The sequence below is a fragment of the Citrus sinensis genome, chromosome 3 (genome assembly GCF_022201045.2).
Source record: "Citrus sinensis cultivar Valencia sweet orange chromosome 3, DVS_A1.0, whole genome shotgun sequence".
NCBI lineage: Eukaryota > Viridiplantae > Streptophyta > Magnoliopsida > Sapindales > Rutaceae > Citrus > Citrus sinensis.
In genome coordinates, this window is record NC_068558.1 from 43,251,715 (window position 1) to 43,263,735 (window position 12,021).

General features: G+C 40.8%; 3 protein-coding genes across 3 annotated transcripts; 1 reads left to right on the plus strand and 2 right to left on the minus strand.

Annotated features, from left to right (window-relative positions):
• Positions 1-76: 76 nt before the first annotated feature.
• Positions 77-3,346, minus strand: LOC127900839 (uncharacterized). Its single transcript, XM_052436094.1, has 4 exons — positions 3,127-3,346; positions 2,827-2,979; positions 2,156-2,325; positions 77-445 (listed from the first exon to the last, which is right to left on the minus strand). The coding sequence occupies exons 1-4, from the start codon at positions 3,344-3,346 to the stop codon at positions 77-79; spliced, it is 912 nt and encodes a 303-aa protein (XP_052292054.1).
• Positions 3,347-5,504: 2,158 nt separating this feature from the next.
• LOC102607547 (auxin-induced protein 22D-like) lies at positions 5,505-7,002 on the plus strand. Its single transcript, XM_006479536.4, has 4 exons — positions 5,505-5,851; positions 5,960-6,171; positions 6,333-6,432; positions 6,570-7,002. Exons 1-4 carry the CDS (start codon positions 5,652-5,654, stop codon positions 6,640-6,642), a joined length of 585 nt encoding a protein of 194 aa, XP_006479599.2. The 5' UTR covers positions 5,505-5,651; the 3' UTR covers positions 6,643-7,002.
• Positions 7,003-9,351: 2,349 nt separating this feature from the next.
• Positions 9,352-11,979, minus strand: LOC102607845 (protein OSB2, chloroplastic-like). The gene is made up of 5 exons (XM_006479537.4): positions 11,483-11,979; positions 10,681-10,819; positions 10,511-10,595; positions 10,332-10,438; positions 9,352-9,779 (listed from the first exon to the last, which is right to left on the minus strand). Exons 1-5 carry the CDS (start codon positions 11,857-11,859, stop codon positions 9,591-9,593), a joined length of 897 nt encoding a protein of 298 aa, XP_006479600.2. The 5' UTR covers positions 11,860-11,979; the 3' UTR covers positions 9,352-9,590.
• Positions 11,980-12,021: the final 42 nt, after the last annotated feature.

Genomic DNA, 12,021 nt, shown 5'->3' on the forward strand with positions numbered 1-12,021 from the left:
TGGATATGAATCTACTCAACGCCACCAACCTCCCCGTGAGGCTTTGTATCTCCTTCAGGTTACGAGGAGACGTCATTTACACAATCGCCTGGATTTTCTCGAGATTTGTTTCAATCCCCCTATGGCTCACCATGAACCCAAGGAATTTCCCCGACTCGACCCCAAAAGCACACTTCTCCGGGTTGAGCTTCATCTTATACTTCCTCAAAAGCTCGAATGTCTCCTCGAGGTGTCTGACATGTTCCTTCGGGATCTTGGACTTGGTGACCATGTCATCCACGTACACCTCCATGGTTTTCCCAATCAACGGCTTAAAGACTTTGTTCACCAGCCTTTGATAGGTGGCCCCAGCATTTTTGAGACCGAACGGCATTACCCTGTAACAGAACAAACCTTGGTTAGTGATGAAAGCCGTGCTCTCCTTATCCTGCTCGTACATGGGGATCTAGTTGTATCCCGAGAACGCGTCCATGAAGCTAAGCAGACCATGTCCAGCCGTTGAATCTACTAGCTGATCGATCTTTATTAAAGGGAAGCTGTCTTTTGGGCACGCCTTATTGAGGTCTGCGAAATCCACACACATCCTCCACTTGCCGTTTGCCTTCTTTACCAGCACCACATTCGATATCCACTCAGGGTAACTGACTTCCCGAATGAACCCTGCTCTCAAGAGCTTCTCCACCTCGCCATTTATAGCCTCATACCTCTCCTGGTTGAAGCACCTCCTCTTCTGCCTTACTGCCCGGGCACCTTTCTTTATTGCCAGCTTATGACATGCTACCTCAGAGTCAATCCCTGGCATGTCTTCATGTGTCCAAGCAAATACATCAGCGTGAGCCTGTAAGCATTTCACCAACTCCTGCTTTTGCTCTCCCTTAAGTCTCGACCCGATTCTGATCGTCTTTCCCGGGTTCTCTGGTCCCAGGCTTACTGTTTCCAGATCCTCTACAGGTTCTTGTCTGCCCTTCTTGTTTTCCACTCGGGTATCGAGGGATGTTATCTGCAGTGCTTCCCTTGTTGCCGAGGAGTAGCAGCTTCTTGCGATCCTCTGGTCTCCTCGTACCACTCCTACTACCCCGTTCACCCGGTACTTCAGAGCCAGATAATGGTTGGACAACACCGCTTTGCTCATCCTTAAAAACGGCCGACCTAGGATCATCTGGTAAGGACTTTCTTCATCCACTACGACAAAGTCCAGTATCATTGTTCTTTCGGTCGGGGAGCTCCCAATTGTGATAGGCAGCTCGACCACGCCCAGAGGGACCAGCTTCCCTCCTCCGAATCCCTTCAATGAGGTATTGGTGTATTCCAACTTCCGGTCGGCTATTCCCATCTCTTCCAGGGTTGACTTAAATAACACATCAACTGAGCTCCCCGTATCAATCAGTATCCGATCAAACTTCTTGCTAGCGACAGTAGCCTTGATGACTAAAGCATCCTCGTGGGGGTATAGAATCCCTTCCTCATCCTCATCCGTCCACATGATCGGCACTTGCCTGACCCTTGCTCGTTTGGCTGCTGGGGTGCTGAAGAGTACCTCTTTACTTGTCATGGCGTACCTAGCATAATTTTTTCTCGATCGGTTGGAATCTCCGGCCAATGTTGGGCCCCCAGCTATCATCCTTACTGCGGGCTGCTCGCGCCTCAAGTTTCTACCATTCTGCTCCCCTTCACCTGTTGTGGCCACCATCGGGAAGGTCCCATCTATAAACTCGTCCAGGTACCGATTTCTCACCAAATCTTCGACCTGGGTCTTGAGATCTCTACACTCTGCCGTGGTATGGCCATGAGTGCCATGGAACTTACAATAACGTCCTCTATCCCTCCTGTTGGGTTGCTTTGTTATTGGTGTAGGGAGGTGCAGCAGCCCTCGATCCTTTATGGCCTCGTACACTTCATCCAGGGACATCTTCAAGGAAGTGTACCGCCCATAGTCCGGGTTCTGGTCGATCAGGTGCACTGCTCTTTCTTTGTTTGCCCCGCTCTGAGTTGGGGGCGGTGGAAGTACTTCTGGTCTGCTCGCTCTGCTATCGTGGGGAATACCACCAGATGCCGACTCATGCCTTCTCCAAGGCTCCCTAGTTGGGGAACGAGGAGGTTCCGCCCTGCTGCGCTGATACTGTGGTGGCCTCTGATGAGGCTGGTAAGCAGTTACCCGACCCCCTGCTCCACCACCGGAGGCCTGGTGGTCCCTCCTCCTGATCGGCCCATTCCCCGGTAATGCTTTCTTCTCTTTCCTCCCCAACCCTTCTAACTGGTCTGTCCTAATCCGTGCAGCCTTCTCCTCTTCAATCTCGATGTCTCTCTTAGCCTGTTCGTATGCGGCTGCATACGTTTGAATCGCTGGGCTTCTCAAATTGTACCACAGCCTTTCTATCTTCACCCCTTCCTTCAATCCCCTTAATGCCTGAGGGTGCTTGAAGGCCCCCAAGTCGAGGACAGCCCGATGAAACCTCTTGATGAATTCCCGAAGGGTTTCTTGCTCCCCCTGTTTCATCAGCTCCATCATGTCATCTTCCGGTGCCATTGCCCCACTAAACTGCTCCGCGAATTCCTGGCACATCTGCTCGAAGGTTTTAATGCTGCCCCGAGGAAGTTTCCTGTACCATTCTCGTGCACGTCCCTCAAGGGAGAGTGGGAACACCCTGCACCTTTGGGATTGAGATAATCCTTGCACCCCGGTTATGTCGTTGAAGCTCTCTATGTGCATCAGCGGGTCAGTTCTTCCCGAGTATCTGAGGTCTGGGAGGCGGAAATCTCTCGGAATAACTGCCCTCATGATCTCTGCTGCGAGCGGTGATTCTCCGTCCAGCATTATCCTCCAACCAGGGGCTCTGTTCTTTCCTTGCATGTCGTCAATTATCTGCGCTAGTCTGCGCACTTCCTCCTCTAGCTGCACTGCACGACCAGGGTCATGTGCTGCAACTTGATCTCGCTCTTGCTCTACATCATGCACGTGTTGCCTCAACTCTGTTTCCTCTGCATTCACCACCCCGTCGTCCTCATCACCGGTCTGTCTTGCCGGGGACTGCTCTCGTTCTCTATGAAATTCTCCCCGCAGAGGTACGTTACCCCTCTCACCACCAAATCTCCCGGTGGTTTAACTTCTCCCCGCACTATCCGGACCTGGTGCCACTTCACTGCCTCTCACCCTTCCCTCTTGGGTTACCCCTCGCTCGCTCCGCAGCTCATGCAGAATGGTTGTCAGGGTTTCCATCTGCTTTTCCATCCGTTCCATCCGGTCGAACATGACTTTTTCCCGTGCCTCACTGACTATCTCCCTCAACGTCACGGAATCGTTAAGCCTCCTATCCCCCCCTTGTGCACTACTTCCTCCTGTCTCCATCGCTTTTCACTTGCTTCACCCCTCTCCTTGCTATCAACAGAAGCTTTTTGCTCACTTCCCCACAGACGGCGCCAAAATGTTGATGCGGGATTCCGGTTCTCCTCGTTCTACGACCAGGATTCTTGCCCGATCAACTTCTTCACGACCAGGAGGTCTTCTCGTGAGGCTTCTTCTCCGGAGGTTCCTGCGCACACAGACAAGTCAGAGTACGCCGGTTGTTTTCCCGGCGCAAACCCTCCGACGCTCAAGTCAGATATGAAGGTTCAGGGAACGCTCGCCCCAGATCTTCTGGCTTTTCTCGTGGTTTTCTCTTCTTTTGAATTTCTTTTTTTAATCTCAAAAATGCTAACCCTTTTACCTTCGTTGGCTACCTTTTTATAGGCTTCCCCTGAATCCCAGTCTTCCGCTTTTTTCGAGACAGTATGGGACTCTGACTGCTGCGTTATGGGCAAACGCGGGATCTTGCGTGTTACGCCACAGTTCTGGGGAAAGCGTGGCTGTCGTGGTTCTCTGAGATCTTGCGTGTTACGCCACGGTTCTGGGGAAAGCGTGGCCGTCGTGCCTAGATTCTCGGGCTGGGGAGCCTGTCTTGCCAACTGCCGTCGACCGGGTCTCCTCGCCTCTCGACCTCGAGCCGGAATGGCCTTATGCCTCTTACAGGAAATTGGCCTCGCGGATGACGTGCTCGTGGATGAGCAGGATATTTCTGCTCCTGTTCCCCCGCGCACCAGGCTTTTACGGGACATACCGGTTCGCAGAACTCTGCCATCAGATATCTGCTCACCATGCCTGGTCTCGTCGACGTATTTCTCCCAAACAAATCATATCAGCAATAATTAATAATTATATCATCTGAGATTCTAATTGTGCATCAAAATTCTGCGGACCAGATCAATGGGCACATACTTTTAGCAACGACGGTTACACATTTTATAAGATTAAACTAATCAAATTTTTTAACATAAATAATGGTTTCATGGAGCTTCTTATGCATGTTAGCATTAAATGTTGTGACAAACTACTCTTAGGAAATTGTAAGCAGATGCATTCCAAGTAATTCTACCATGCTTTTCTCTCTATATGAATTCCCTTCCAATGCATTTACGTAACAACAAATGAATCTAACGTTAGTAATGATTCAATAAATGGGCTGTGTTTAGTATTTAATATAATGATTATACTTTTTTTTGTATTAAATCATTTGATATCTGAAGACCATATGGGTTCTTAACTAATTCAGATTTGAGCTGGGCAGGACAATTAGGGCGATAAAATTCTCCTAATAAGTATTTAACGCATCTGTATTCCCAAGTCTTGAATCGAGAATTTTAGTTAAGTTAGAATAAATCACATGTCAGTTGATCTATGCGCTTATTGATTGAATTTTTTTTTAATACAATATAATGAAAGGACGTATAAGCTAGTAGCCAGTTCCCATTTTCTTTTTTTCCCCGTTGAAAATTTGACTAATTTGATTAAATCTAACTTCGCTGGTTGTTGGACCTTGCTATCTGTTTGTTTCGTTTCCTTCTTTATTTTTTACGATGGTCAACTCCCAAATGACTAATTCAGTCCATAAATCGTAAAAATAAAAAAGAGAACATCAGGCGACCATGCATCTGACCTTTCACATGTCATATGCATCATGCATCAGTAAGCTAATCGATTTATTTTAAAAAAAAATTCCTACCAATCTCTCTACCCACATGGCCATGTCTCGCCAATGAAAGACATCCACGTGGAATCCGTAAGTCACATGGGCTGTCCTTATCCTCGTCAATCCAACGCTCGAGATTTACCCGCAAAATCCACCACACATAAATTTGATCTCAGCCATCCATTCCTGGCCCACAGTTGTGAATACCGTCGGCCGTGCCTGTCCCTCCTTTGTCTCCTTCACCAACAGCACCAAACTACACGGTGCTCCTCGTATGACAGGCAGCCATATCTGTTCTGTCCCATAAACGTACGACTCCCCCCACGCGCTATCTGTCCACGTGCTGTAGGTCTAGATGCAAACTCTAGCTTAGTCGGGACGCGTGAATGAGAAGGCGTGTGGGGTTGATTCTTGTGTGGATGAAATTTATGCACGGTGAGACTAAGTGACCTAGATAACGTCCCTCACTGTCACTGATCATCCCCTATAAAACTCTCTGTGCATGCATCACATCTTTCTCATCAATTAACAGTTTCCAATCTCATTCAAAATTTGATTGAGTATACAAAATTAAAGTATATACATCATAATCCATAACAGAAAATTAAGAAGAAAAAAAAAAGTTTCAGCGAATTTGTTAGTGTAGCAATGGAGAGGTTGTTAAGTTTCGAGAGTGACCATTTGAGGGCAACTGAGCTGCGATTAGGGTTGCCCGGAAGCGACAAGCCTAGTGTTAGACCCAAAAATAATAAGCGAGCTTCATCTGAGATTTCTCAGGAGTCTAAGAGCAATTCTTGTGCGTCCAATGCTGGAAACGATGATGAAAGGGACAGTGCCCCTCCTGCCAAGTAAGTAACTGATCTTTTACCTTGCCAGTCAAGAAAGAAATTAATTAGTTTCTGGGTTTCAATTTTATGTGTAATTAACTTTTTAAACATATGATAATTATATGACAGGGTACAAGTGGTGGGTTGGCCTCCGATTCGATCATATCGCAAGAACACGTTGCAAGTACAAGCAAAGACAAGTGAGAGTGAATTATGTCGGGGAATGTACGTTAAAGTAAGCATGGATGGAGCTCCTTATCTGAGAAAGATAGATCTCAAGGTTTACACGTGCTATCCGGAGCTGCTTAATGCCTTGGAAAATATGTTCCAGTTAACAATTGGTGAGCCTCATATTCATCATATGTCATGTTGATTAATTTATTGAATAGTTTTCATATACTAATTGGTGATGATTAATTTTTTGAGCGGGAGGCGGGTAGTAGAAAATTCTGATTATTTTGGTTAATTATTATTATTATTTTTTTTTAATTTTAATTATCAGGCAAATACTCAGAGAGGGAAGGCTACAATGGATCTGATTATGCCCCAACATACGAGGATAAAGATGGTGATTGGATGCTCGTTGGCGATGTTCCGTGGGGGTAAGTGTTCTCTTTCACCAAGTTGAATTATTTCTCCTGATTTTTTTATTTTCTTTTTAATTTTAATTAATTATATATATATATATATATATGTTTTTCACCAAGCTTATCGATTTTCATTTTCTAATTAATTGCAGGATGTTTATTACCACTTGCAAGAGACTAAGAATCATGAGAGGATCAGAAGCCAAAGGCTTAGCCTGTGTATGAATGAAATATGAAACCCACCGAGTCAGATATGTAAATTCCTTTACGGTTTCTCCAAGACTTTTATGGATCTATGCGGAGAATTAAAAGAAAAGAAGCACATGTACAGCTCATGAATGTTCGGACTTCGGAAATGCTCACTCATTTTATTTTGTTTCCCTTTCACGGCGGCCTTTTTGTTAGCCTACTGATAGCTCTTGATCAAAATGTATGAATTGTCAAAAAAAAAAAAAAAAAACATATATATTATATATAATATATATATACTCGAGATCCAAACTGTACATGGATGCAATTTTTTTTTTCCTTTTTCAATTATTTAGGCGGCATGCATCAATAATATATTACCTCAATTACTAAGGATATCCAATTTTGTTTTAGCGAACTTACATACAATTTGTTAATTGGAGAGTATAAATATATAATAAATTGCAAAATGTTATCTTTTATATAGTTTCACTCCCTGCACTTTTGTTAATGTTTTCAAAATAAATACATAAATGCACGGTGGATGAATGTCTTAGTAACTCAAATGGATAAAATCATTTCTCACGAGATTGTTGGTTTCCTCCTATTGAAATAAATATTCATCATTTATTTCGTACTATTTTTATAATAACCAATAACCTTCTTAGCATAAAAAAATTTAAGGGAAACAATAAGTAAATGAGTCATTTATTTGATATATTATCTTATAAATATAAAATATATACTTATGCTAAGAAAAAAGTTTAAAAATAACAAAAAGTATAAGAAAATATCTTGTTATTACTTTTTTTATTCACACCAAAACCTAAATTTTTTATTTTTAATACTTTAGTTTACGTTTATATGATTTTTTAATTAATAATAAATAAAAATAAAAATGTATTTGAAAATAAAGATAATATTGTACAATTATGGTGTTAGGAGAGTTATTGACTATTATAAAAATATCAAAGAGATAGGTGGTATATATTGATTTTAGTACGGAAACTGACAACCGTCTAATTTCTCCACAAAATTGAAAACAAAATGCGTTGAGAATTTTCCACTTCCATCTATAATTTTCTTTTTTCTATAATGCCTTTTCAACCGTAGCTAGCAAACTAACAAATATGTTGTCACAATTTTGGATTAATTGTTTCATAAATTTTCTGCCGAGACCTTCTTTGATAAAGTTCATCCACAGACTAGACTGCTCTAAATAAGACTCCTTGAAAGTCTATGAAATCTAGTTAGGAAAACTGCTCCAAAGAATACGCATACCTCCGGACCATATAAGGAGACTTGAACATTTAATCTCAAGAATGAAGTAACACGATGTCAACTACTGAGCTAAGAAGTGCTTGACCATGATATTGGGAACTAAAAAGCCTTAGTTATTAGAAGACCATAAATAACAAATGCGATAATAACTATAAAGTTGTTAGCTATTCATGAAGAAACAATAGCAATATTGTTTTAAATTTTATCTCTAATGATACGGCATGTGATGTGCCATTCATTAAGTAGTTAATGACTTTTCATAAATTTTGAGTGAATTAATTATATTATCCCACTGAATTATATATGAATGCTACATCATTTGGAATTGAATTTTAGAATGTATAATACAATTCTGTTTTTTTTTTTAATTTACCCTAACGGCCACCTAATCTCTTTCCTACCTGTGTGAGCGGGTTCAAACTCTAATCCAAGCCCCTTCATTAGTTGTTACTCACAATGATCGATTATAAATTATTTACTAAAAAATTGGTGCAAAATGTCATTATTAATTGATCATTTCCATGACAACTTATCTTATTGTGGTAAAAATAATAATACTAACAAATAACTGTGTTTTATAACTATCATTTTGACTTTTGAGTGAGGGAAAAGTTACGTCGCTGCATGCTTTATCTGATATATTCCTTGGAAATTAACATAGTTGAAGCAGTATTGCATGATTCAGTAAGAGCTGAACTGGTTTGACGGGCTGTGTAATAACAAACCATCTGAATGAAATTCGGTATTTGTATTCTTTTGATTTATTTGCTTACACGTTTACAAGGAGGTTGTGATATGCATATTCTACAGACATCACAGATATCTATAAAGCAACCAAAAAATTTAAGCTAGATAATAATAAATTATTACACAATTTCAATGAGATAAAAATCAGTCAATTGTTAGAGATGGTGTCTTTGTTTCATCAATGGGTGAGAATCTAAATTAAATAACAAAAGAACAGCTAAATGCTGGAAATTGATTCCAATTAATAACCCAAAGAAGAAATATATTTTGATATATACAACGGTATAATATAAATTGATTCCGATTAATAACCCATAAAAGTGAAATGATTACAGGTGATTGTTGAGACGATATAAAGCATGTGGGTAAAATTCAGTCTCCAGCATTTCTCAAGCAGTAGCCTTATCCAGCAATGCAAGTGAAGCCAGATCGATTCCAGCTTTTAATGTTGATACTTGAGGCTGAAGTGGGCCATCAAGTAACCGTTTGGGAATGGACCTGCTAATCCAGACTAGGGTCCCAGTGCAAGAATTAGATTCAGTTCAGATCTCATCAAATTCAGGCTAAGAATTTCAATGATTTCTGTCAGATCCATCACTTCAGATGGCTTACAGTCATTCCCCAGTTAATCAAAACCATTGAATTTCAGGCAGTGGAAGCATAAGAGAGATTATTGTGTTGGGCCATGTAAGTTAGACAAGAGGAGAGCCAATAAGAAATTGGAAAAAAAAGTAAGAAACATTAGTTACTTCTACAACGAACATACAAACCCAGAAAAATCACTCATAGCGAGTCAAACATAAGGTTAAGGTTTGCAAACCATGTAATTGTCACACTATAAACTATACAAACAGAGACCTGTTGACAAAATTGAAAATAATTCCATGAAAAAATCTGATCTAGAAAATTACTTGGGAACAATGGCACAATGTTGAGCAATTTGCAATTATGAGCTATCAGAAAGACATCAATTCATCAGCAGACATAAAACCTACATGTGTCCTGGAGTCTTCATCATGAAGTGAACCCATCCTTGTATCCAGTATTGCCAGCTGGGATTTAACCCAGCCTGGATTGTACCTGCCTTCTACCCACAAAGCTTCTCCAGTATCCTTGTGCTTGAAATCTGGATATTTTGGGTTTTTCTGTAAATAATAAAAAGAAATTCAATCAATATTCGCAAATAAAGATTTTAAGAACAAGCTGCAGGTTAACAGCTAATTTCAAGAATGCACATAATGCATTTGAAAACCTACAATATCAGAGCATTTTAGTACTCTTCGATTGGTTTCATTTATGATTATGAATTATAGTAATTGGCATGCTAATTCTAAACTGATCCATAACCAGTACCATTTATTCTATTCAGGTACCCAAATTTCTAATAAATCAAAAGGTTGATCAATAACCTCAATGTGGATGGAAACTGACTAACGCAGTACGTACATTATCTATTCTTCACTCCACGTTTTACAGTTCCATGCATGAGTAGACAAACAACCAAAACAAATGCAAACATCCTACCCAGGAATCTTGGAACACAAATACCATTCTAATCGGTAAATTTAATCTTAAAATTAACCTAAACTCAAACCTAACTCTGCCACTAGCTAAATTTGAAAAGCATAAGCCACACCACAATAGAAAATAAAGAACACACAAACATATCAAGTTCATGAAGCAACCAAAAAGAATACCTTGTTTTTCCTATTATCCCACCACTCATTTGGACTAGCAAAAAAGGCTTGCCATAGCTCTTCAGTAGAACACATGTTATTTCCAGAACTATTGGCGTATTTTTTACCTGAAAGGAAATTGGTTTAAGAATCATTTTGATCTTTTCAAAACTATATTCATTTGTTAAGATATGACTTGCCTGCAGTCATAAAGTTAGATTCACTATCATAAGAGGACATTGATGGTGAGCTCCTCTCAACAAAATTCAGTTGCTGAACAACTACCTGCAAAAAATCAGAACCATCATAATCTACTCAGACAATCCAGTACTAACAATAATAGGAAAGAAATAAATGCTATAAACAAAACCTTATAGTATGTCTGCTGTTGTCCATCACCACTTTCAACCACATCTGAAACCAGCCGGCCAGAGATATATATTTGTTGGCCTTTCTCTACATGCTGAGATGCAACATGTGCCAGCTCATCCCAGAAGGTCAAATTAATCCTAGAAAAGTTTAAAATTATTACTCCAGAAAGAGGATAGCAATATGGCTTACTGATAAAGCATTCAAGTAGATGTATCTTCACAGAACAGGAAGCAAACGGATAACAGTATGGCTTGCTGAAAAAGCATTCAAGTAGATGTATCTTCACAGAACAGGAAGCAAACTAATAAATACATGCAACAGTTCAATTGCACAAGTGAGTAAATGTTAAATTAGTCATCAAATGAGGAAGCAAATAATGTTGCATCAGAAAGAAAAAGCGAGCAGGAGAATCTGACTTTCTACAAAGCAAAATGCTAGCCAGTCTACATAGCGTTGTTCAAAGTCATGAATCGGTTGCCTCCTTTCCTCCATTTTCTCCTCCCACCTGTATAAAGGAACCTCTCGCTCTCTCTCTAAGTTTACGCCAAGGCAATGCTATTAACTTGGCACTCCCGTTTATTAAGTAATTGGAAGACAAGGATAAATAAAATACTCTCAGAATTGCAAAGTTACTGATGATTTTAACCTCACAAAATATACCCAATTTATTCATAAAATTTTTATCATTTTTTTCTTTAACTTTATCAAATTCCCATCAGCTTCAAACAAAAATAGCTAAGTTATAAGTAACAAGACAATTAACTTAAATTGTGTATACTGAAGTTTATGAGTCAAAATACCAGCTAGTTTGTGTGGCAGATTTTCTGACGGCGAGACGGGTCCAGGCGAGAACTTTACCGGAGGGGAGGTGCTTTGTTTCAATGGGGGTCCCAACGACGCCAATGAGGTGTACGGTGTTAGTGAGTTCCTTGTCCCACGGAATCTCTGGCGGCTTTGGGTAAGACACTTGACTACTGTACTGATGGTCTTTGCAATCAACTGAGCATCTCAATCTCAATTTCAAGGGCTGCCGGTGACTAATAAACCAAGCTTGCTTAGTTAGAGGATTTTGGGATGGGGACAGAGAGGGAATTTGAATGTTATTTGGAGATTTTCTTCGAACCGAAACCGAAAAGACGAGGTTTCTCGTTGATACGAGCGTTTGCTCTAACGCCATTCTTCTCTCGCTGTCTCCGTCTCTCTACCAATGAACTCTCTCTGATCTCTCTTCTCCACGCTTTCCTCTGCATATGTAATGTATGCAGAGCGATAGCGCTTGTGAATTTTGCAAAGCGATAGCGCAGCCGCACAGGCACATCTTGGAAGCATGATTGGACTT

Coding starts and splice junctions, on each gene's coding strand:
- LOC102607547 (XM_006479536.4), top strand. CDS start 5,652: ATGGAGAGGTTGTTAAGTTTCGAGAGTGACCATTTGAGGGCAACTGAG. Junction 5,852..5,959: donor GACAGTGCCCCTCCTGCCAA/GTAAGTAACTGA, acceptor ATTATATGACAG/GGTACAAGTGGTGGGTTGGC. Junction 6,433..6,569: donor GTTGGCGATGTTCCGTGGGG/GTAAGTGTTCTC, acceptor AATTAATTGCAG/GATGTTTATTACCACTTGCA.
- LOC102607845 (XM_006479537.4), bottom strand. CDS start 11,859: ATGGCGTTAGAGCAAACGCTCGTATCAACGAGAAACCTCGTCTTTTCG. Junction 10,596..10,680: donor AACAGCAGACATACTATAAG/GTTTTGTTTATA, acceptor GATTTTTTGCAG/GTAGTTGTTCAGCAACTGAA. Junction 10,439..10,510: donor ATCTAACTTTATGACTGCAG/GCAAGTCATATC, acceptor ATTTCCTTTCAG/GTAAAAAATACGCCAATAGT.
- LOC127900839 (XM_052436094.1), bottom strand. CDS start 3,346: ATGGAGACAGGAGGAAGTAGTGCACAAGGGGGGGATAGGAGGCTTAAC. Junction 2,980..3,126: donor AGGCAGTGAAGTGGCACCAG/GTCCGGATAGTG, acceptor TGGTGAATGCAG/AGGAAACAGAGTTGAGGCAA. Junction 446..2,155: donor GTGGTGGAGCAGGGGGTCGG/GTAACTGCTTAC, acceptor GGATACAACTAG/ATCCCCATGTACGAGCAGGA.